General features: G+C 40.3%; 1 protein-coding gene across 1 annotated transcript in view; it reads right to left on the bottom strand.

Annotated features, from left to right (window-relative positions):
- Window positions 1–1,070: 1,070 nt before the first annotated feature.
- Rybp (RING1 and YY1 binding protein) overlaps window positions 1,071–26,040 on the bottom strand; it is a 53,925-nt gene continuing 28,955 nt past the window's right edge. The window contains exons 3-5 of the mRNA XM_057782635.1: window positions 5,434–5,610; window positions 5,231–5,329; window positions 1,071–4,927 (exon numbers count right to left, since the gene is read on the bottom strand). Of these exons, the coding sequence (XP_057638618.1) occupies window positions 4,675–4,927; window positions 5,231–5,329; window positions 5,434–5,610 (529 nt within the window). The 3' untranslated portion in view covers window positions 1,071–4,674. The remainder of the gene's footprint in view (window positions 4,928–5,230; window positions 5,330–5,433; window positions 5,611–26,040) is intronic.

Here is a 26,040-nt window from a genome sequence, read left to right as displayed (position 1 = left end):
CCAAGCTTTTAACATCACTCTGGCCCTTGTTCAATTCCTTCAGCAAGCACCAATTAGCACACTGAAGTCACACCTGCAAGCAATTCTCAGATCTGGACAGTATTTAGCTTTGGCCTCTTGGACAGTGAGGTTAGTAATCTATTCTTCCTGATGTCTGGTGTTCGCACATGTCACATGGGACATTCCATCCTCCCAAGTGTTCCCAGTACCACTATCAGTGGGACCCCACAAAGGGGCTACAAGTACAAGCACGAAAGGGAGAGCAGAGAATGTTTCTGCACCTAAGATGTCCCAGCACAAACAGCAGCAACAGACACCATTTACTCCATGCCCTTGAGACCTTCTCATTACTTCTTGAAGAATCGAACACTGATGAAATACAAACACAAAATATTTGGTAAGCGTTTCTTCAAGGCAAGACTACCATTTGCACCCTTCCCTTCGGTGCGAGCTCAAGCATAGAACCAGACACAGTCCTCAGCATGAATCCTCCAAGGCAGGCCACAAGCAGCAGCAGGTAAGATGCCAGGCTTGCTGCGTGTGGGTCTTGTGGGCCAGGCAAGATGTTTCACTCCATCTGGTCACAACAGGCTTAAGGTACTCTAGCCAGAGGGCTTTCAAACACTGGAAGACACCTCCAGTTCCTTTAGATCACCACAGTCTATCTGAAAGGAGCATAAACACAACCATTTTCTTCCAAATCCTGATGGCTCTTTGACTCAATTCTTTCTTGTACATTTGTAATCTACACACTAAGACACTGAAAATAACCTTCAGCTTGTGGTAACACACATACGGAAGGGGAAGGAACTATGTTTTCTTTTTTTTTGATTTTTTTGAGATAGGTTTCTCTGTGGCTTTGGAGCCTGTCCTGGAACTAGCTCTTGTAGACCAGGCTGGTCTCGAACTCACAGAGATCCGCCTGCCTCTGCCTCCCGAGTGCTGGGAGGAACTATGTTTTCTATCCCCACTGGAAACATCCTACAAGTGGGTGGGGCGGGGGGCGAAACTAGGCTTTTCTAAGAGCTAAGGTCTATGGAACAACAAAACAATCATCTCCAATGTAAATTTTACTATTTTATTTGTGAAAAAACTACAAGCAGAATTCATAAATAGACATTTCTATTTAAAGCAGGAAAATGATAAAGTGGCTTCTAATAACATAGTCGTGCACATGCCAATAACAGGAATATATTAACATCTTTTATTTGCTAGACAAAGAGCAGTGTCCAATATAAATTTCCCCCAAACATTTAAGACCTGTGAATTTCTGACCAGTTCACAAAACCACTGACACTTTAGCATGAAGAGAAAACAAACCTAACAGACTGTCAGCTCTAAGACGGACGGAGCAGAAACTTCCAAAGCATTATACAAGCCATCTTTCTGGGCAAATGGAAAATAGAGCTCGTATAAGACATTAACAAAAGTTCACAAGGGAAGATTATGTTCTGACATACTTAACAAGCATTCGCTATCTGTCTCCAACAAACAAAGCTAAGGAAATAATGTAACCATCTTTACACAGTAAATTAAGGTTACAAGTCATACACAAGAACAGAACTGCTTGCGCGTTAGAAACTGTTCAGCTCCATTGTCACACTCTAAATGTTGGCTCTTAAACCATTTTCGGTAACATACAAGCAAAGGTTATTATATATTCAGCAATTAATAATTTCTCAATAATTTAGGATACGGTAGCTTAAAAATGTAGACTGAGAATGATCTTGATAAGGCAGGCGAGACATCTCAGTGGAGCTAAACTCACAGAAGCTTCTGCCAATGTTCCGAAGTACCCAGATCCAAACTGAAAGGTTTTGATTAAAATATTTTCGTGGTTATCAAGATGTCTTTCTTTTCCCTCCCAATTGCATGACTCGGGCAGAGCAAGTCAGGTCAGCTCTGTGCGTGTACACAGGAGTGTGAAAGATCATGTACTAAACATACGGGAAACTTGCAAGCCTTAACACTGTGCTTTTTGTTTTAATATGCTTTCTGTGCCACTGAATACCAAGTATTTCTGGTCCTCTTAATGTCTCTTTGTAAGCTACACTAGTGTTTTTACCTACTGAGTACTATAGTAGGGCAAACTGTAAATGCAGGAAGCTAATAAGAATTCCATTTCCAGAATGCATGCCTGAGGATGTCATCGTGTAGCACCTACCACCTCTCCACCCCAACAGAGCTACGACAGCAGTGATAGGGCGGCCAGGGACATCAGCCTGCTTAGACTCCGCTACTGTCAGCTGCAGTTTCTACCTCACGGCAAGTTCACTCCACTCGTTCTGAAGCCTTCCCTCCCTTCACCTCTCCTCATTAATTTATCACGGAGGCAAAACTGAAAAACCAAGACATGGGCGATGAATGAATTAGTAGCCTATGAGGAGCTGGTAAATCAGCCTTTCCCACTAATCTAGGGGGTCCAATCACTTTACATGAAACTCGTTTTGAAAAAGTACACAGTGTTTCTGAACAAAGTGCATACCAACACTTATTGGTTCAAAGAGCAGTGCAATCCACATGAATTTGGTGGCATTTAAATTTTTTTTAAAAAGTTAATTAAAAAACTTAGCAATTCCTTACACCTCTGGAAAATAAATATGGCTGACTAATTAACCCTCCCTGAGACCCTTAATAAAAGGAATATTAAAACTTTAGAAGGAATGTCTTTGCAATACCCCACTAATATTAAAATGTGGATTTAAAATTCATAGTCAAATCACTATGTATTATATATTCTGATGCTTACAGAAAGCACCTGATTTCCTTTGGTTCATTAATAAATACTTTAAAAAGGTATTTAAAAAGGTAAGTACAGCTTGCATCCCAGATACAAGCACTGTTTTAAAAAGAGGGGAGCATTGTCCATGCTTCTGAGAACAGGAGCCCAGCGACAAATAGCACTGCCTTTGGGACAGAACATACACTACGGCGCAGAATGACTGGACTGGTTTTAATGTAAATGTGAATGGAACCTTTCCTGTTGGCTACTCAATTCAAGCTGTTAATGTTCTTAACTTGTTGCCTCCACAGATCGAAATCAGTTCTATAATTAAGCAAACCAGGTTAACACCAAGATGTGGTGTTTCCTTACACACACTCTCCCGTGAGTCCTTCGAGTGTGATCCACTAAAGGAAGGTTAACACCACGTTCTCATGCTTAAAGTGACTTAAGTACTACAAAGAGTGGATATGAAGGTAAAGTCAGATAGGAGAGATACCCTGAATCTAAGTACAAAGCAGAACCACCCAAACTTGGGATGAGATGGGGTTATTAGTGGTCTTTGATTATCCCCCGCCCCTAAAATGAAAAAGTGAAAAGAAACTTTCAGGGTTTAGTCATGTCATCACTGTTGAGAAAACAAAGACCGCCTGGCCACTCTCCTGGGGCGGGAGCTTTTGCCCTGTGACTTGCCCATGCACCCCTGCGGTCCTTTCCCACACAAGGAGCTGAGAAACACCACCAGAAACTGGATGTGTGGTTGACAACCATTGTTAAGTAAAATGAGTAATAGCAGGATTTTAAGAAGAAAACAACTGCATTGGTAGGGTAAGAGTTTGGGGGCTGGGGGTAGGGGTGGCAAACAGGACACAATCACAAAATCCACCACTGCAATGTCACAGGGGAAGTAGACACAGGACTGCCCCCTAGACAGTGTGGATTAGAAACGCACTACTGCAACCCTAGGACTAACACAGTTGCTAGATGTGCCTCAGGCATGAGCAGAGGTCTGGAAAAAGGCCGGAATTCGAGATACAGAACACCATATTTTCATGAGTACTTAATAAGAACAGTAATGTTAACATGTGACCGTAATTTACACGAATACTTGGCATTCTGGAGCTAGTTTTGTTACTTCCAAATGGTCAAAGCCCTCCAACTGAACCACCTGTGATTTGTCAGTTATCCCATCGCAAATGCAGGCTATCTGGAGCAGTCTTTAAATTTGAGATCACATTGTTTAAAAAATATATTTTTTTTATATCATCCAGTACTTTTAAAGACAGATGAGAGAGTCAAGTTCCCATGTAGGTTGGAACATACTTCATGTAAGACTGATTTTAATTATATTTCAGCACTTTCATAGAAGGGACTGTCCCAGATCTGTGTCAACTGTTCAATGTTGTATTCACTTCACAGTGTATCAAGCACCAGCGTTGCCATGGATTGGTTTCAAATAACCCTTTATATATAATTTTATATTTATATATATAGTTATATCAAAACTGATAGTACAGAGTATAGCTGGAAGAAAGAACTAAATTTAAGAGGATATGCTGACAGGATGGAGTCTGTGAACACAATAAATAAAAGTTCCCTCCCCCCTCCCAACCCTCTTCAACAAAACAGAAACAGAAAACCAGTTGTAATGTACATGGAAAATTGTGCACAGCAGATTTTTTTTTATATAAAAAGTAGATTCAGGAGCACATCCAATTATAAATGATTGTTAGGAAAATCATATAAAACAATGGAATACATAAAAGTGTCAAGAGTAACTGTCAGGGTACGAAATTCCTTGGTAGCCAGATGCCCACGGCAAGCAGAACCTCTCCTGGTAGCATCACTACAAGGTCGTCCACAGAAGACTCTCCAGGGCGCAAGCAGCATGGGCAGGTGGAGGGTTTGAATCTCATACCCTGATTCATAGTTTCACAATTCCATGTGCAATTTCAGAAAGATTCATCATTTACTGCTGACATATCGCCCTTTGGCGTGGAGGAGCGGGAGGAGCCTTTGTCTGTGCTCTCTGACCCCGAGCTGCTCTGGTTCTGCTGTTCTGACCCTGCACTGGAGGTCACTGTGGAGGAGGATGTAGAGGAGGATCGAGTCTTTTCCTTAAAGTCTGTGATAATGACGGTGACGTTGCCCACAGTTACGGCCAACTGCTGTGCGGTGCTCCTGTCCACGTTCTTCAGTCGGGGTCTGAAACACGTCAAGAGAGACATTTAGGGAGTGACAAACATCAATACGAGCCTTCCCAAAAGCTTGTGCCCATGTACTGTAGGCATGCTGACCGCATTAACAATAGGAGAAATGACCATCAGCTAGCAGAACTTTTGATCATAGATGAAAAACCACTTCTGTTCTTTTTGTTCTGGCCAAAATGATCTAAAAGGTCAGGAACCTTATCTTAGTTCCTCATTCCACCTCCCTCAGCCTAAAATCTCTTAAGTATATAGGAATCTTGGGCTTTTGATTATGATTAAATCAACAACTTAGTGTTACCTTGAGGTGTGATTCGTTTCGCTGGTCTTTGTTGTAGCGTTAGCCGACTGTATACTGTTAGCTTCACTAGGAGGATCTTTCAGAATATCAGACTTTGGTCTAAGGGTAAAAGCAAAGACCCAGGAAAACAAAAATAAGTCATCATTTAAAATCTCTGACCCAAGTGCAAATTAGTACATAGTAATCAGTACCCAGATACTTACTTTGTTTTCTTGTTGGTGTTTTTCTTGGTGACACTGGGGCTAATGTCCTTGTCTTTCTCGGGTTTCTCTTTGTCAGGTTTTTCCACTTTCTCCTTTTTCTCCTTCTTAGGGGGTGGTGGAGTGGCATACTGCTGTGCCACCTGCTGTGCCACCAGCTGAGAATTGATGCGAGGTTTTCTGCAACATTCAACACAAGATACAGCATTAGTGTCTGCCTGTGAGTATTTTCTTAACAATTCAACTGTCCATTATTCCACACTGTTTCAATGTTGTCTTCAAAAGGAGACATCACATGCCCTTTTGGCACATATGCACACAGCCCTGTGCAATCATCCAACTAGTTACAGGAGTGCTAAAGACACAGTCTTTTGAGTTGTCACGATTATACTGACAGCTTTCAAATACTTCTGCTGCAGAAGGCTAATCTCGTTTTATTAAAGGGACACTGGTAATCCCTTGAAAAGAGAATGAAATTAGAAGTGTGACATTCACTCCTCAATCTAATTATTCCAACTAGGCCTGCTCCCCTGCAGCTGTGACTGGCACGGACAACACATACTGGGCAATAAAAGGTAACAACTGTGGTTCATACAAACTCCCAAGGGGATGAAGTCACTGTGAAAAAAAAAACCTCAGACAAGTGATACATTGACTGTGTCATAACAGTTTTATGTCTGCACCAATCTCCAGCTGACACGGGCTCTCTCATCACACTGCTGTGTGTGTGGCTTCTAAGGAGTACCAAACATTCTCACAATGCAGGACTATTCAGACCCAAAACTTGGGGGGGGGGGGAGAGAATGCTAGCCAATGTTTCTATATACAACAACCCCTCCTCTACAGTCACATAACAGGTTTCATAAGTGAGGTCCCCAAGCTACTACAAGGCAAGTGGCCCATCGAACATGGGAATACAGGTAGAGATGGTTGGGATGAAATCCTATTGACCATAACTGACCACTGAAGGTTGGGTGAGACAGGACTCCTATAATACTAATATAAAAGGTCAGTAAGATGGCTCAGTGGAGAAAGGTACATGTTGTCAAACCTAAAGATCCGAGTTCAATTCCTGGGAGCCACACAGTAGAAGGAGAGAACCAACCTTCACTCAAGAACACACACACACACACACAGCGTTACATTTTCCAGGACAGGCTCCAAAGCCACAGAGAAACCCTGTCTCGAAAAACCAAATTTCCCCAGCTAGACAGTCAAAAATAATCAATGTTCAAACCCCAAATGGGAATATTCAAATGGGCTCTTAGCAAAGTGAAACAACTGGGCTGCTAGAACATAGCCTAGTACACCAGAGCAAAAGCCCCAAGCAAAGGACCTGGAACACAGTCAGTCCTACACAGCACTGCCTCCTCACATAGTTCAGCTATTCCTCACACAGGACTGTTGAGCAAACAAGGTTAATGGAGTACCCATTGAAAAAAACAATGTAGGGGACAATGCTTACAATTCTAGTAAAGACACAATCTCAACAAATGTCAACTCTATCAGCCTCCAGCAACAAAGGCGTTGATCAGGAAACCAGTTAGCTCAAAGTACAGTTCTCTAAGTGAAGCTATTAAGTTGTAAGATTATATATGTGGTTCTCAAACTTCCTAATGCTGTGACCCTTTAATGAAGTTCATATTGTGTTTACCCCAACCGTAAAATTATTTTCGTTGCTACTTCATAACTGTAATTTTGCTACTGTTATGAACTGTAATGTAAAAACCTGGTATGCTATCCATTCAACCTCAAAAGGGTCTCAACCCACAGGTTGCTCTAGATGACTATTGAGTCTAAGCCCTTGCCTCCAAACACCCATAGAGCTTCACCTTTACGTGGAAAAGGTGCCATCAGTTTTAACAATGAAGCGGCCCTACCTAACATGTTCCTTCAAAGAGGAATATAGCTGCAAATACAAAGATTTCATAAGCACCAAAGGAACGAGAACCAGCTGTTTACAAGATTACCAAGCACTGTAAATCAGACTTGTAACAAGCTGTCATATAGTTTAACCTACACTTGGATGTCAAAAGGAATTTTGGTGCTTGGGTGTAGTGTGTTTTCTTTGCATACTACAAAGTCCTGGGTTTGATCCTGCTGTTAAACCTAACAAATTTGAGGATAGCCTGAGCTACATGAGGCTTTAATATGTACAGAAAAGTACCTTTCAATTAAGAGAAGGCACCTGCAGAGCACTTCATATAGAGACAGAACCAAAAAGGTGACCAGGGGCCTCATGCTAGAACCCCAGTAAAATTTTGTAGTGTCTTTTACCAGGCTACACTTTATTCCCCCTCCCCAAGTTTAGGACTGTTAATTTGTCCTAAAGTCACTGAAGCAAAAACAAAACAAAACAAAACAAAAAAAGAGAGATAAACATTCTTTTACAACCCAATGCAAAAAAGGAAAAAAAGACTAAGAAAAACAACAACAACAAAAAAAAACTTCCTGAAATGTCCTTAGAAGGCTCTATCATTTTTAACAAAAGTAACAGTGTAAAACACCAGAGTCCTTTAAAATAAATCCGGAAAGACTGGGATGAAAAGAATTATTCAAATTTTATCTTCTTTCCTTGTGGCTTTAAGTCTCCCCCTCCTCCTCTGCCAGGCTACACTTTATACTTCAATGCCAGGTAAGCTGGACAAATAAACTGGGCAATGGTGGTGCATGCCTTTAATCCCAGCAATTAGGAGACAGAAACAGGTGAATTTCTGTAAGTTCAAGGCCAGCCTGGTCTACCAAGCAAGTCCCACAACAGTCAGGACTATTATACAGAGAAACCCTCTTGTGGGGGAGTGGCGGCAGAGGACGGGATGGGACACAGAGACAAAGAAAGGAGAGCCCTTGCATCTCAAACCACCTGTGAAGGTCTGGCTATTTATTGGTAGAGCACCTAACAACACAGCCTCCAGCTCCCTACCGTAGCTCTTTGGCTTCTCCAGGATGCAGGACTCCTGACAAGGTCAGCTTGTTGCACAACTCACAAGCTGAACACTTGTGGCCATGTTAGGCACTCACACATCAGCAAATATGCTCTAATTCTTCAGCACAGACCACAAGTTTCATTATGGACAGGATGAAATTCATATATACAGGGAATAAACGATGGCCCCATTCATCCTAGCACAGGCACAACAGTGTGTGGGCAGACAGGTGATGTGCTGTGTTACACAAGCCAAAAGGAATTAGGACTAATTAGCATAGTATTCAATTATTAACCATGAAAATTGACTCAGCTTTCTAAAAGCAGTGTTACTTGAAAATAACTGCTGTGTTCTAAATGTTGTATGTATGGTTCAATGATATCCTTAATTGACAGTTACCTTATAAGCAACCCACCAGCTCTTCCCCACCTAAACCCTGCACAGTGGCAATTTATTTTCTTAAATTCAAAGACTTGCTACAGAATAACCATCCCTCATCCCCACCCCAGTATTTCTGTGTTAAGGAGCAATTTCATGACCTAAGGAAAATGAAAGTCTAGAATGGTCTCTTATATTAAAGTATCCCCGTGAAAAGCACCTAATTTTCTAGTGCTAATTCCAAAAACATGCATATGCCAAGTCTAAAGACACAAAAGTATTTATGTGCAGCTATTCTTCCTATCTCTTGTAGATGTAAAAGCCTTAGCAGAAGATGGGAATTGTAGTACACCCAACATCAAGGTCCTAGACAGACCAAATATGCTTTTATAAATACAATTTTATAAATCAAAGTTACTTTTCTTTGCAAAAGGTAAAGCCACACTGAGCTAAATAACTGATCTTTGAACTAGTCTCTGTAAAAGAATTTAAATTCAGCCGGGCAATGGTGGAGCACGCCTTTAATCCTAGCACTCGGGAGGCAGAGGCAGTTCTGTGAGTTCAAGGCCAGCCTGGTGTACAGAGTGAGTGAGTTCCAGGACAGGCTCCAAAGCTACAAAGAAACAACAACAAAACAAACAAAGAATTTAAGTTTTAAGTTGTGAACAGCTGAGGCATGAATACTTTTCAGGATGATTTCTCAATTTACCTCTAAGGCAATGTGCTAAACTGTCCATCCCAACAGTATCACCCACCACACATGAATGGCCCTGGCTTCTTCTTCTTCTTTTTTTTTTTAAAGATTTATTTATTTATTTATTTATTTATTTATTTATTTATTTATTTATTTATTTATTTATTATACTATATTCTGCGCCAGATCTCATTACAGATGGTTGTGAACCACCATGTGGTTGCTGGGAATTGAACTCAGGACCTTTGGAAGAACAGGCAGTGCTCCTAACCTCTGAGCCATCTCTCTCCAGCCCTGACCCTGGCTTCTTAACCAGTGCAACTTGTGCTGACTTAATCCTAATTCCTGAACAAGGAACCTATATGATTCATAGGTTGTATTAAAACCAGCTACTTTCACACAAAGGCAATTTAAAACCTCCACCATATCTGACCATACTTCGTAAGGTATTGTTAATTTCTCTGCTTTGGCACTTAAGAAATCTTTCTTTTAGTATTAAATAGAGCTGTTCCTTCTCTCACAAACAATCCTTCAAATTCGCTGGTTTCCTGAATGAGCCACTAGTGACCTAAAGAAATTGTAATCCCATTCTAGGTTATTGTTTCTCAGCAGTCTATAGCAGACTCAGAGAAACACCGTGCTCTGTGAAAACCTTCCTCCCATTCTAACTCCAACTACTCTATAATGAAAACTGTTCTCCTGAGCCGGCGGTGGTGGCACAGCCTTTAGTCCCAGCACTCAGGAGGCAGAGGCAGACGAATCTCTGTGAGTTTGAAGCCAGCGGAAGAATTGTGTGTGAGTCTGAGTGCATGCGCGTGTGTCTGGTTTGTACTATGGAGTGAATGTGGAGGTCAGAGGACGGTTTGAGGGAATTGGTTGTTTCTTCCCACTATGTGGGTCGAGGGGATCAAATTCGGGTTGTTAGGCTTGGTGGCAAGTGTCCTTACTGACTGAGCTGTCTTACAAGCCATCTAGAACCTTTCTCTGAAGCTCAATGGGTTTCTTTGACATTTTTATTCTTTGGTCTGAGCGGTGTCAGGATCATGCCCTCCAAGGCAGCCCAAGTACCCTAACAACAGCCCGGACTGGACGGGAAGAGGACTGGCTTCACTCCCCCCTGCCCTAACAGAAAAGAAGAGGGCCTGCAGCAGCATCGAGGTCCACTTTCTGATGCAGTGTACTGTGTGATTTTGGCTAAGTTACATTATCTGGCCAAACTTCTGTTCCCTCAATGATGAAAGCACTGGAGTAAATGATCACTGGAGTAAAAGATTTTAGGAAGCTTCAAACCATCCTTCCATTCTTGCATTCAGTATTTAATAAACACATCTTAGTGAAGTGCAGGCAGGTTTGTAGCTTACATTGTCAGCAACTCATTTAGCCTGTTTACAGTCAGCTATATCATCTTACAAACATTCTACAGTGAGTTGGATGTGACCAAAATTATCATCTTCCAAAAGGCATGCAAAACCAACTTATGAACGACAAGGACAACAACTCCCTAGGCAAATACAGTTTCAGGTGCAAATAAACTTAAGTCTCCCTCCAAGAAAAAAGACATTAAAGTGATCCAATCTGCGGCCCAAATTACTTCATAGCTGTCAAAGACCCTATTTAAAATCTATGTAACCATTTCTCTAAAATACTTATGGAACACCGAAAATCTGTAATTCTTCAAACAAATATAAAAAGCTATTTGTCAATTCCAGGTATAATACCCAACTACCTGCTGAAGGTTATGCTTAAGAGAAGGGCCAAACTGGATTTATTAAGATCTTTTTTAATGTTTCCCCTCAAATCTAGCCCTTAAAATTATCCCCAAAATTAAGTGCAAGGAAACAACAGCTGCGAGAAGGTAATATGACCAAAAAAGCTCATGCTATAATAATTTCTAAATCACTGGTAATTAGCACTCTGCTTAAAAACCTCTGCTATGGCTGGGTGCTTATAGAAGGGAATCTTAACTCCTGGACTTGACACGAGGGTTTGTTAAACTCTCTCCACCTGCCTTATCCCAGAATGCTCATTCACACAAGGTCAAACTACACTGGATGTTGTGTTTTTCTGAAGATACCCTCAACTATGTATTTGTTAACCTTCTATCCCTTAGCTTGAGATACACCCAAGATCAAAGCCACTTATTTCCCCATCTCTCTGGGCAAATAATCTTTAGCCAGGTTTAGGAAGCTTCAATCCATCCTGGCATGTATCTGCTGCCTAAAATTTACATCATAATTTACTACTTTTTGTTTCTCTACTAGATTATGAATAATTATAAAGCAGTACCAACCTCTTCAATTTTGCATTACACCTCTAAAATGGCTTTGAAGTGATAGCTTCCTGACAGTAGCTCAGTGTGTATTCAAGAATAAGGTGTGTGTCCTCTAGAAAGTGGTGTAGAAGTAGATGTTATACCATCATGGGGCCTATCTTTTCATTATAATGCTATACTTAACTGTTTGGGTCTCAGAACAGACCTCTTTAAGGCTGTGGTTTCTCAAGGAAAAGTGCATTTCGTGAGGAGGGTGTGTGCAGTGCTGAGCTGTCTATACACCAGTTTCAGTATTTTCAGTTTTCAGAAAACATTAAGGAACCAAACACCAAAAAATTATGGGGCAGGTTCAAGTAGACTTTAACTCAAAGCATAACTTTTATGCTTTTCCACTAAACCATATTAACTTGAGAATGAACAGATGCAAGGGAAAGGTGAAGAAGCCAGGCAGTGGTGGCACGTGCCTTTATTCCCAGCACACAGGAGGATTTTGAGTTTGAGGACAGCAAGTTCTATGCAGAGAAACTCCGAAAAGCACCCCAGTCTGAAATGGTGATCCTGCCTCCTGAAATCTCAGGAGACTGCGTTTTTTAGAGCTGTCTCCTCCTGTCTTTTTATTCCTCTCTAGGGCTGGGATTAAAGGTGTGTGCTGCCTAGTTTCTATGGCAACTACTGTGGCTACTGGGATTAAAAGTGTGTGTTACCATAATCTGGTCTGTAAGGCTGACCAGAGGGACTGTTTTACTCTCAGATCTTCAGGCAGTCTTTACATTTGAAATTCCACTACACAAAACCAAAGGGAAAAAAAACAAAGGTAAGGAAGCAAAGAATTGCACACCATTTTTTTTTTATTTTTTGTTTTTTTATTATTTTTTTTTTTTTTGCAGACCTGTTCTGGGATAGAATGGGCACCTCAGTAGCCGTCTGAGGTCGGTGCATTGCTGTCACCATTGCACACCATTTTTTAAAGAGGCAAAAAGTTTCCAGGAATCCCAGTGGTATCCTCAAGTGCTTCTAATCCAGTTTTGTACTAGGTGAGTACAAGCTCTAATCCTCCACCTTACCACCTATTTCAAACATGCCAACTACTCAAGGACATTCTCACTTTTGCTTCCGCGACTAGAGAAGACTTGTGCAATCAGTTCTACACATTGTAGTTTATAAGTATCTAGGGCCATAGGACAAAAACTTAGGAAACAAGTCCTTCAGAAATGTTGTCTTTTGTTTCTCTGGTAGAGTAAAAAAAGATCTACAGACTTAAAAAAAAACATTGTGCAATGAGTAAGTCTGCTTATTTATTAACTAGAGAAACCACACCATCACAAGTTAAGTACTCTGGCTTCAAGCAGGATTCCTACATCACCAGCAAGATCACCGATTGCACAATGTTAGCTAAACCCTACATGCATATAAAAGGGACATGTAGACAAAATTGTGATCTTTTATTTCACAAATGGCTATAATCATCTAGATACATTTCAACTCCGTATTTACTTCTAATCAAGTACCTGCTTCTTTCTAACAGCAAAGTAACTCCACTTTCATTCATGATCAAGTGTGTAACAGACTTTGGATTTTCCACGCTCCACAAATGACTGGAGTCTGTATGAAAAGATCTCTCCCACCCTCTTAAATAACTGCCAACAAACTTTCTGTAAAAACTGATAAAATATGTTAAGTATCTCCAATCTCCGTACGCAAGTCCCCTCCCCCCCATTTTCTGTTTGGGGTCCAGATGAATCCCTCTCATCACATTTCGCTTTCAATTCTTTCCCTCTGCCTGCCTATGGTAGCTTTAGTCTTTTATGACCATGAAACTTAGAGAGTTGCTTTCTAGAAGTATCACTGGGTCAGGGCTGGAGAGATGTCCCAATGGTTAAGAGCACTTGCTGCATCTTTGGTGGACAAAGTCTGGACTTTACAAATTGCTGTTTCTCCTAAAAACTTTCTGCGATTTCAGTATCCAAATGTGGAGTCCCCTCAAATTGCTACACAGACCCGGCAAAATTGCTGATTTGGGATTTGGGTAAAATCTATCTGCCTCAGTCTCTAGAATACTGGGATTGCAGACCTACATACAGCTCTAGACCTGTATTCTTCCACTTTTATCACCTGGAATTCTTTCCCATATACTTATTTATTCTATTATTTCTACTAGTATGACTCTTTTAATCACACAGGTATAAAAATTTTATTGTTTTTTAAATCTCACATTATCATTACAGGCTTCTTCCCTATAAACTGTCCTAGTTATTGCCTTGGATCCATTTGACAAACCCCATCCTTCAGAATGGGTTCCAAAGTCTACAAGTTAATAAATACCAAATGCTCATTGGATCATCTAACGTTTTAAAGCAATACATTCAAAGAAGAAAGAAGTAAGCCCTCACTAAGCTGGGGTACAAGGTGATCAATCAATCAATCAATCAATCAATCAATCCCCTCCAGGTAGATGAGCTTGAACAGAAGAAGGCTGACGCGTGTTGTGGGGTGTGTGTGTGTGTAACAAGGAGCTTGAATTTGAATGTCTATCACAGGCACTCATCTACAGCACTGACAAAATGCTTTAGTACCTAAGAATACTATGTTCCAAGGGCACACTTGATCAAACAATATGCAGCTAAAGATAGAAATATCAAAAGAACTAAGGATAGATTTCAGTTGTATGTACTGGTCTCTAAAATATATACAATGCTTTCTAGAAAGAGAAAAAAAAACTCTCAAAAAGTAGAGCTTTCCCCTCAGGAATAATGACTCAAAAGCCAAGACTTAGTTCATGTGCCTAGCAAAGCAAACAATCTGCTGTGAAAAAGAGAACCCAGGGTTTTCCAGTCTCTCTACAGCTCAGTGCTGTACAGACAGCAACAGCTCAAAAATTGCCCATCCCATTTCTAAACAGCTGACACACACTCAAAAGCAGCCAAGAAGAAAGCAAAAGACAGTAGAACATGGTCACCATTTTCTGAGCTTTGTTAAGAGAGGCATTTTTATTGCCGCTTTTCGAGATAGGGTTTCTCTGCATAACAGCCCTGGCTGTCCTTAAACTTGGAGATCTGCCTGCCTCTGCCTCCCTTAAAAAGGGTGCACCTCCACAGGCTGGTTGAGAAAAGAATCTTTCTATGTTGCCCAGGCTGTTCATGAGTTCAGGTTTTAAGTATTCAGCCTAAAAAATTGTAACATGGACAAATAGAGTGATTACCATCTCCCATCTGCTGTAACCTCTTTCCCAGGCAGGTTTCCTCCCAGCTCCATGAGACCACATAGGATTTCTGAAATACAGATCAGATCCATCTTTCCTCCAATTTGATGCACATGAATGGCATAGCATATACTTCTTAAGTGCACATCTACTCGAACAGTTTGGTCTCTGAGCTTTGTTCTTGCTGTGTGTCTGTTTTTTATCTAATCACCTTTGATAGACATTTATGCTTTTTCCATGTTTCAGCTAAAATGAAGAAAGATGAAATGAGCACCAACTATAAATCTTTGTGTGGACATATGTTTTCATTTCTCCTAGCTAGAGATCTATGGCAAGCCTACATCCAGTTTTTTGAGAAGCTGCCAATTTTTTTTTTTTCAACATGATTATACCATTTCACATACTCTCTCAGCACAGCCTGAACATTTGTGATGGTTCTCCATCAGCAACACTGGGTACTAACAGTCTTTTTCATTTAAGTCATTTACAAGTCCAGTACCACTTCCAAGTAGGATCTGTTTTAGTTTTGGAGATATGGTCTCATGCAGCCCAGACCAGCCCTAAACCCCTCTCATCCTCTTATCTCCACAGGCAGCTTCAATCTAACTTTAACCTACAATCCTCCGATAGGTCCTGTGTTTTTGAGTATTATAGCTCCACAGAAACAGTATGGCACTTGTGAAGATCAAGATGTCTACCAATTTAACGCTTAAAGCCGGCAATAAGCAATTAAGTGCTGCTTTTCTACCTTTATGTTTCAGTTACATCAAACACATACACAATTATGGGTACATGTATAAAGAGGCAGGTCAGGCTGGAGAGATGGCTCAGCGGTTAAGAGCACTGACTGTTCTTCCAGAGGTCCTGAGTTCAATTCCCAGCAACCAATGGTGGCTCAAAACCATCTGTAACGAGATCTGGTGCCCTCTTCTGGTCTGCAGGCATACAGGGAGGCAGACTGTTGTATACATAATAAATAAAATCTTTAAAAGAAAAATAAAGAGGCAGGTCACGCTCAGTGCCACGTTCTATTTTTATCCACCTTATTTTCTGACATAGACAGGCTCTCTTACTAACTTTGCTACTGGTTGACCAGTACCTCCCCTGGATCTTCCTGTCTGTCTCCTAGGACTGACATTTCAGTCATGCACTGATACATCAGGCTTTTTGTGGGCTAAAAGTAAATCAGAAGTCTACTGAATTATATGCCTAGAGAATTTAACTGAAGTTCAAGTACATAGAAAACAAGTTTCTTTTAAAAAAAAAGGGGGAACACAACTAATTTAGGCACAGAACAAAAGAAAACTTAAAAACATAACTTTGAACATTATTACAGTTTTATAAGATCTACTATTATTTACCCAACACTTGAAAATTAGGCAACTAACTAAATGAAGAAGTGTTTGTTTTATATAGAGGCTTGCAAAATCAGTCAAATAGATGAAGATAGCTGACAAGGACAAAAGAGATAGCAAGAAATAGCTAGCACTTCAGATGACAGAATCAAAATCCAAAGGGATCAGTGAAATGGAGAGATGGCTTAGCAGTTAAGAGCATTGGCTATTCTATTCTTCCAAAGGTCATGAGTACAATTCAAAGCACCCACATGGTGGCTCACAACCATCGGTAATGAGATCTGGCGCACTCTTCTGGCCTGCAGGCATATATGCAGGCAGAATACTGTGTACAAAATAAATAAATCTTTAAAGGGGGGGGGGGGGCGGCGGCAGGCGGTGGTGGTGCACACCTTTAATCCCAGCTGTCGGGAGGCAGAAGCAGGGGGAGCTCTGTGAGTTCGAGGCTAGCCTGGTCTACAAGAGTTCCAGAACAGGCCCCAAAGCCTGTCTTGATAAACCTAAAAAAGGACAGCAATCTGCTTGATGTAGTTCTTTTGGGGAATAGTGTCTCACAATTCTACCTCTTCTGCTGGCATACTAGGATTACATAAGGCTACCCATTAGCTTTGGCTATAAATGTTCTATTGAGAACAATAACAGTTATCAGAAAAACCAAACAGCAGTCCAAGTCTATCAGCTTACAGACAAGGAACTACAGCCCCTCGGTTTCAGTTTCTTCCGATGTTAAAAACGAAAACACACTTGCCTTAAATTATTCCAGCAGAGCTGAGAACACAGTGCCGAAACAAATGTCCTAAGTAAACAAAGAACTTTCCCACATACACTTTAAGTTTGTTCATAAAGCATTATCAAGTTTTTTAGCCATCCCTACCACTGAGAAGGTTGAGGCAAGACTGCCACGGGCATGAGTTCACTCTGACTTATATAGCTGATGAATGAGCCTGTGTTTTCTAATGATTATGAGAAGATCAACAGAGGCAGTGGGAGGTGGAAAAGCAGAAGGAATAGAGAAAAAGGTGTAAAAATGGGCATGAAGTCAGTGTGTTTTCAAGGCAAAACAGATCGAGATTCTGATTTAGATTATAAGGGAGGGAAGGGAAAATATGGAAGGAGCTGTCATCACCCCACCTACCTCCCTTGTAGAAAAAAGATAAACTACACTGAGATTCTCCTTATGAAGGAGACCCAAGACTTCAATCACCTAGACCAAGATCTCCAACAGGCACCAGTTCCTTCCTAACATGAGCTGCATGTAAGCCAAGGCTTCTGGGAAGGTCTAGGGCTGGGAAGTAAGAGCAAGGGTTCACTAAGTAGTGTACTTAAATGTCTCAGTGGAGACAACCACCAAGTGTGGCACTGCTGCAGCAGATCATTTGGTGACACAAAAGAAAAGGGTTAGTCTCAGGATGCAAGGAAGCAGATTCAAATCCATTAACTGAAATACTTAAAGTGTCCTAAAAAGTGTCCTACACTAAAGTAGGGATAAAGACTTGGAAATTGAAACCAAGATAAATGCAAAAAATAAGTTAAAGTTGGGGAAAGTGTGATGTAAGATTCTTGGTGCCCCTGATAATGCATCAGAACAGACATTTTCAGAATCTGAGAGATGAATCAGCAATTGAAGTCATTGTTGATCTGAATGGGAAGTATTTTGGTGGGCAGGTGAGAAAAGCATGTTTCTACAAATCAGAGAAGTAGATCTTGGATCTGCCAGAACAAATTTAATTTTAGAGCTCATGATGCTTACAGGAGCTGCAGACTGAGCAATGAAACATTCATCAACCTCAACGGCTGCTGGATAAACGTCTAAGCAAACAAAAGGTCCATAATACTACGAGGCTGTCTCCCCTTAGCCAATATTGCTTTCTAATATATCAGCTAGTCATAATCCAAAAACACTACAAAGGAAGTTCCAGAAATGATCAATTCACAAGTTTTAAGTAACTTTTACTATGGTGTAACTGTTGTCATTTGTATTATTTTTTTTTTTAAATTTTATTGTGCCTAACTTAAAATTTAAACTTCATCCTAAGTATGTAAACACAACCGAATGGATAAAAGAAAAATATTGTGTGTGTGGGTGGTTTGGTGCCAGATGCTGGGGGGGGGGGGGCAGTACTGAGGGGAATTGAAACACATCCCTTAAAGTTAAGAGGCTATTGTATTAGGTTCTGAGGTGGACTTTGTTTCTCAGTCACCTTGGAAAAACATGTAGAATCTTTCCCAGAAAAAGATCATCAGACCACATCCTTGGAACATATCTACTCTCTGTGCTATGAGTTAACCAAATAGGGAGAAAAAACCGAACACTATCACAAATCAAATTTCTATCCCGACACCCCGGGTTTGTATGCGTGGTCTTGGCTTTCCAGAAACTCTTTAGAACAGGCTGGCCTCTAGTTCTGAGACCCCTGGAATTAAAGACATGAGCCACCACTGCCCAGCCTCTGCTGGTTCTTAAGCTGGCTGAGTAAAGTCTCTTTTGGAAATCTTAGCATATAGTACGACAACTATTAACTCAGACAATAAACTACACAACAGAAGGTGTTATCTGTGGACTCCATCCATATTGTTCAGGCTGTGTCCAGAATTCATCCATTTTCATAAAACAAGAAGCAGGATTACTGATTAAGACTAAGTGCAGGAATGTGGCAGCCAAACCACAAAGACCCTCTGGAAGCCTTAATGGCAGGCTTACATGATGAGCAACTAAAACCTGTACCTGCCAACAGCCATCAAGTACCCAAGGTCTTCTTCAGTAACAACATACTTTCTCCAGCCCCTACCAAGCCTTCAGATGAGGAAGGAGGCAGCAGCTGATATACTGGAACTTCATCAAGGATAAGCCCTTCCCAGACACCTTACAGAAGGCTGTACATCTTGCAATTACTGATTTGGGGGTAATACATTCATCAACACAACAATACAGACAGAATACACAGAAAAACACCTATTACCTCCCAAATGTACAATAACTTTATCAAGTGATGGGTGTCTTGGAAAGACAATATCTAATTTATACATTATGATCAAATCTACTCTAGAGAGAATAATGGTTTATCTAAATAAACCCAGAAGTGGATCTTTATGACCATGTCTCTATGTTCAGAGAAATGTGTTAGGCAATTCACTGTTCCAAGAGCATCACACTACATTTACATAAACCTAAATAGTCTGCGTACTATATGCTGTACAGTGGTGGTGGCATCATAGCCTAATCCTCACAGCCCCAAAAGGAACAAAAAACCACGGCATTAAATTCAACACAAATGATACAATCAAGGTGAACTAAGTGAATGTGAACCTGCTGCTGGCAAAACATAGTAAACTGTTTTACAGTGAACGAGTATGAGTATACATGAAAACAAAAATTACAGTAAATATTTAAGCCAAGTCAGATGTGGTGGCACACACCTGTAAAATCAACACTTCAGAAGTTGAGGCAGGAGGTCGAGGACAAGAAGGTTGAGGCCAGTTTGAGGCTACCCTGTTAACACATTTCAATTATTCATTCATTGTCAAGCCTTAAGCATTGTGTCCAGGTGTGAATGACATATTTTTCATCACCAGCAATGCAGTAGTAGTAGGCTTGCTTACTAGGTTACCACACACAGTACTTTATATGAATTTCCAGTGTGGTGGCTAGGATGTTACCAGGTAGAAGGACTGGTTCAGTTCCTTGATAACATCATGGGGTCATCATTGTATTTTTGGCCTGTAATTGACCAAAATGTCATCATGTGGCACCTAAGTTAGTAACCTAGCTAGTCCACAGTCTCTTCAAATATTCAATCAAAATTTGTCAGTTGCCAGGCAGTGGTGGTGTAAGCCTTTAATCCCACCACTGAGGGATCTCTGAGTTCGAGGTCATCCTGGTATACCGAGCAAGTTCCAGGACAGGCTCCAAAGCTACAAAGAAACCCTGTCTCACAACAACAACAAAAAAGTCAGTTATTATTTACTTTATTTCTTTAAACCTGGAATCAGCAAACTTTTTCTGTAACAAGCCAGGCAAACTCAAATACAGCAATGAGAAAAAAATCAACACTTAAGTGGACCATTAAAAGCTTAATCCTTAATATAGCTTAGCTTGTCAAAGAGCTTGTCTTCATCTTAGAACAATTTTAAGAAGTCACTGAAATATTTTCTAGAGAAACTCCACTCTCCTTATTTAATTTGCCTTAAGACAGTATTTTGTCTCCGTCTCTAAAATTAGACACATTAATCTCCTAGGTAGAATTCTTTTCCCTAATAAAAGTTCCCCATTAAATGTCTTTTCTCAAGTAAAAATATCACTGCAGGCACTTGAAATCAGTCTGGTGGACCAATCAACTTCCCCACAGGAAAAATAACAGGATCAGGCTACATGAGCCACAAATGGGAAAGGTGGGTGCTCACTGTGAAATGTGTCTTGCTCACGCTGGGGTACAAGGTCTCCCGCTTGGTGACTGAGGACATTTGAGGGAAGACCTGACTTTAGTGAATCATCTGCTAGAGTAAAAGTGTCAAGCCAGATTCTTGTATACCAACAACAATAATACAAAGAAACCTTTAATCATCAGCATTTCCAATACACAATTTGCATGTACATGAGAGTCCCTGCTGACACAAACCTAAAACTGAATGAAGTCTATATATGCTTAAGAAAAGTCTATATTACAAGAAACTTTTTATTTTCACAACTTCTAATAAAACTTCCCTATATAGTACTTTAAAGAGTGAAAAAGTGATCGTGTGAAGACTACAGGTTTAAAACAAAGAAATGAAACTAGTATTTAATGAGCTTATTTCATAATTCAACTCCATTTTCTTTTCTGCAAAGGGTAAAATGGCATGTGTGTGAACATGGACAGACAAACACACACAGGAGGGATTTCAATATTAAAAAATCATTACCATGGTGAGAAATGAATGGCTCAGTAGGTAAAGTTGTTTTGCCATTAAGCCTGATGTAAGTTTGATTCCCAGGACCCAACATGGTGTGAGGTAAAAACTGATTCTACAAGTTCTCTAACCTCCAAGCACTGGTGCACACATCCACACACACACACTAAATGAATAAAACATATTGAAAGTCGTTATCAAAAAGACAATGAAAGGGTGTTGGCAAAGGGTCGATTTTAGCACAGCAGCTGATATCCATTAGGGGAAGAAAAGATTCATTTCTCCATATGCTTGAAACACTCTGGCTGGGTAGCTCTACTTGTTGCCTGAAGAACACAAGCCACCTTGTCCCTTGTCTTTGGAGGAGTCATTATGAAGATGCTGCTGAACAGAAGATAGAGGGGGCATTTTCTGAGGGTCTTGATAGTAGAAACCAGATATGGTGGTAGATGTTCAAGTATAGTCAAGCTCTCAAGTACAGAGAGCTGCAGGGAAAGCTTCCACTACACCTGTGATGACTTGGATAGTCACCCCAGCACATATAACTAAAACTTTGTCCTCAAAATTCACACTCACAAGTTACTTAATTTACGGCATGGAAGATCAGGCAACGCCACTACAGAGATTCTAGCTTAGATAACGCTTTCCGAAGTTTGCCAACCAAACAGGCTTAGGCTTTCCACAAGGCACTCATTAGCAAAGAACACTGACTATCCCTGTGCATTTAATTCCCACAACAATTAAAACCATGGACAATTAATGGGCAAAAGACCAACTATGACTACCTTCTCTCCTGTTTATTAGGATATGTTTTTTTAAGTTGTGAGATTATCCACGTTTTGGTTTCAGTCCAATCTATATTCTGTGACAAAAACGAACTCTAAGGCCTTGCTTTTGGGGGAAGGGTGTGTATGTACAAAATCTTGCCCCATGCTTCAGGTTGGCTTCAAATACACAATCCGTGTGCCTCAACCTCCAGAACATTGGCTTTACAGGAGTAAATACCATGTCCAAATGGGGTGAGGGACAGAGAGACCAATCACTTTATAGAGTTTCTAAGTCCTTAATTTTAGTATGTTTAATCTTTAGATGCAGTGGCCTTGCTCTAATTCCTTATGATTACACTAACTTCCTTTAATGCTCCCTTGATTTTCTTAAAAGTAGTACTCACGGGGTAAGTAAAAACATACTGCTAAAGGCTAGAGATGAATCCTGAAACTCATGTGCTATTAATAAACAAGCATCAGACAATAAATAAGTGGTCTACCAGTCAGTTTAGGAATTTTAACATTTAGATGATTTCCACCTCTTAAAAATAACAACTAAAAATCTTGGCTGTATTACTCATGTCAATAAAATTGCTGTGGTGGGTAAGCATTAATGATCATTTGATAACAACTGCTTTGAAAAATAACCACTCTTCATAAACACTGGTCATTTCCCCTCCAACCAGTTTCCCATAGGACTCTCCACCATTTAGGCTCTTTCAACCAGGCCTAAATGCCACAATGCCATACTCATCTACTGACTTTCTTCAAGCATTCAAGATGGGGGTGGGGGCGCATTTGGAAGATTATTTATTTATAAGTAGTTCTCACTCGGTATTCTCAGAAAGTCCGGTGGGAACTGATTCTCAGGAACAGCCAGCCTACTGTTTCTCACACCCTTCCTCAAACACTATACATCTTCACATTCCTGCTGCTGAGAGACTCCAGTCTCACACTAAGAGATACACCCACCCCCCAAGTGCTGGGATTATAGTCACCACTGCCCAGCTATGAACATATAAATTTTAAAGTAATATTTTTATTGATGCTGAGAATTTCATACACATTCTACCAATGCCTCCCAGTTCCTCACACTCCACTTCATGTTCGATGGAGGGAGGGAGGGGACGGAGGGAGGGAGAAAACCCATAAAAAAGAACCCAGTCTACATTAGTTGGTATATCCTGGGTATGGACTCAAAACATAAATTTTTAGTAATCATTATTTAAAAGTTAAGTAAACTATATCTTCTACCTAGGCTTCTACGAGAAGATTTTCCAAATTCATTTTTTAAAGGCTTATTTACATTTATATACATATGCCTAAGTTTACATGTACTACGTGAATGGAAGTGCTCCCTGGGACTGGAGTTACAGGTTGCAATCCCACCCCACTGAACCCTAGTTCTCTGCAAGAGCAGTAAACACTTTTTAACCACTGAGCCATCTCTCTGGACCGTTTTAAAAAATACAGCTCCTGCAAGTAAAAAAAGAAAAAGAAGTATAAAATAACAAAGATGGAAGCAAACAACAAACAGTACTCACTAAATATCAAGTGCAAACAACTAAAATTTAGTCTCCAGAACTCAGAAAATGAGCCTCTTTCAAATTCCCTGGTCTTGGGGTATTTCACAACACAAACACGGTGACTCCAGCAGTCCACACTATGTCAAGTAATCTGAGACCCCCCCTACATCTCTGATCTTCATGATCAGAATCACTACTATGGCATGATCCGTACATGTGCACACAGTGCCCAAAGATGACTTCTGCAAAGGTGAGTTCACAGAAGACTAGGAATGCATCTAAATGATAAGGATGTAAGACCTGAGTGACCTTAACTTGCATCCATTCTATAGTTTACTTACAGGTTGACTTTCCATTAAGTCATCATTTTGCTTGGAAAAGGGCTCAGCAGGAAAAAGTACTAGCCACCTAAACCTGATAACCAGAATGACCCCCCCCCCATAATTCACAAAAGCCTGATGTGATGATAGTCCCTATATATAACCCAGCACCCCCATGGTAAAACAGAAAATAGACAAAAGAATCACCTGGAAACTCAAGGGCCATCGACTATGGAGTATGCAGTGCAGAGAATGAATACACATTCACACACCCACACAAAATCAACTGTTATCACTATGCTGCCTGCTGCAAATACACAGAATAAAAATATGTAAGAAATTCAACTGGCATTCTAACTGCAAATTTTCTACTTAACTGATTTTTGGTCTCCTTTTTAACAGCATCATTCAAAACTTATTTTACACTTTGGTAATTGTTATAATTTGTATATGAAGTGTTCCTCCTTGGCTTATGGTAGACCCCCAGATGACGGCACTGCTGACAGGTGATCGCATCATAGGAGTCTCACCTCAAAGTAATGAGTTAATTCATGACAAGTTCATAACAGAGAATAAGCTATTCTCCAAGTTGCTTTCTGACCTCCTGTGACACACAATGCCTTCCCCATAGTTTTTTTAATATTTATTTATTTATTTATTTATTTATTTATTTATTTATTTATTTATTATGTATACAATATTCTGTCTGTGTGCATGTCTGCAGGTCAGAAGAGGGCACCAGACCTCCTTACAGATGGTTGTGAGCCACCATCTGGTTGCTGGGAATTGAACTCAGGACCTTTGGAAGAGCAAGCAGTACTCTTAACCGCTGAGCCATCTCTCCAGCCCCCCATAGTTTTTTTTTTTAAAAAAAAAAAACAAAACAAATAAGTACAGGTGGGCTGTGTTGGCGCCACCTTTAATCCCAGCACCCGAGAGGCAGGCAGATCTCTGTGAGTTTGAGGCCAGCGTGGTTTACATGGCAAGTTCCAGGACAGCCAGGGCTGTTACACAGAGAAACCCTGTCTTCAAAAACAAAAACCCCCAAACAAAAACAAGCACAACTATGTATGAATCAAGTAAGTGTGTATGATTCTCCTTGAGGGAAAACTAATATGTGTGGGACTCAGTCCATTTGCCCAACCATGACAAAATACGTCAGATTGAGTAGTTTATAAAAAGGCTCAAACCCCTAACTCAAGAAATTAGCAGATGCAGTGTCTGATGAAAGCTAATTTCTCAAAGACAGTCCTATCTGTATGTCTTCACATGAGAAAAGAAGGAAGAAAAAAAGGAGAGAAAGATCTTTTAGGACATATAAGGAGATGAAATCCCGCCATGAGAGTAGGTCTTCATGACTGCATCACCCTCCAAATACTCATTCTTAACAACATACTGAAGATTAGATAGCAGCATCTGGATTTTGAGAGATATGAACAGTCACAGCAGAGTAGAGGCTAACAACAGTAATGACTTCTCTTCAAAATACACCAAGAAAGAAGCTGAAAAGGCCTAAGTAGTAAGACATATATTCAAAATACAGAAAAATGCTTTACAATGCAATAAAAATAATCCTAATTCTTAACTGAGCTAAAAACTAGAATAGAAACTAGACCAAAGGCTACAAAGGGACAGCAAGCAAAATGCTAATCATTAATCTTTCAAGAAATAAAATTCAAACCACAAGGAGGTTTCACAATACACCCACTCAAAAGACTTCAATATAAACGACAATATACCTGATGAAGTCCTGATGAAGAAAAGGAAACCAGAAGCCTCCTGTGCCGACAGCAGTAATGCGAAAGTAGCACAACTACTTCAGAAGTTTGTAAGAGGTTAGGCTTCTTTTAAAGTCAATTTTACATTCTGCTACCTACTCATAAGCATCTACTAAGGAAATGCAAAAAAAAACACATATCCATAGCCCTATCTAAATGTTTACAAGATTATTCACAAAAAGCAATAAAATCAGAAACAATCCCAAATCCATCTACTTATGACTGCAGAAAATGCAGTTTATCCAAATAACAATTTACACAGCAGTAAAGAAACAAAGTATTGACATAATACAACAAAGAAAACAACCCTCATCAATATGCTTAACAACTGTATGTTTGATTACACTGGGTATTTATTTCTATGGAGAGTAAGAAGTCAACAGTTACCCCAGGGCAAGAGGACTACTAACAGGCACAAGGGAACTTTTTTTTTTTTTTTGGGGGGGGGGGTGTTTTAGAACAAAACAAGACTAAGGTGAGGCTTACACAGCTATCTAAAAAACACTA

This window comes from Chionomys nivalis, chromosome 1 (assembly GCF_950005125.1).
Source record: "Chionomys nivalis chromosome 1, mChiNiv1.1, whole genome shotgun sequence".
NCBI lineage: Eukaryota > Metazoa > Chordata > Mammalia > Rodentia > Cricetidae > Chionomys > Chionomys nivalis.
The sequence above is the reverse complement of the archived record's forward strand: the minus strand, read 5'-3'. Positions and strand labels throughout refer to the sequence as shown.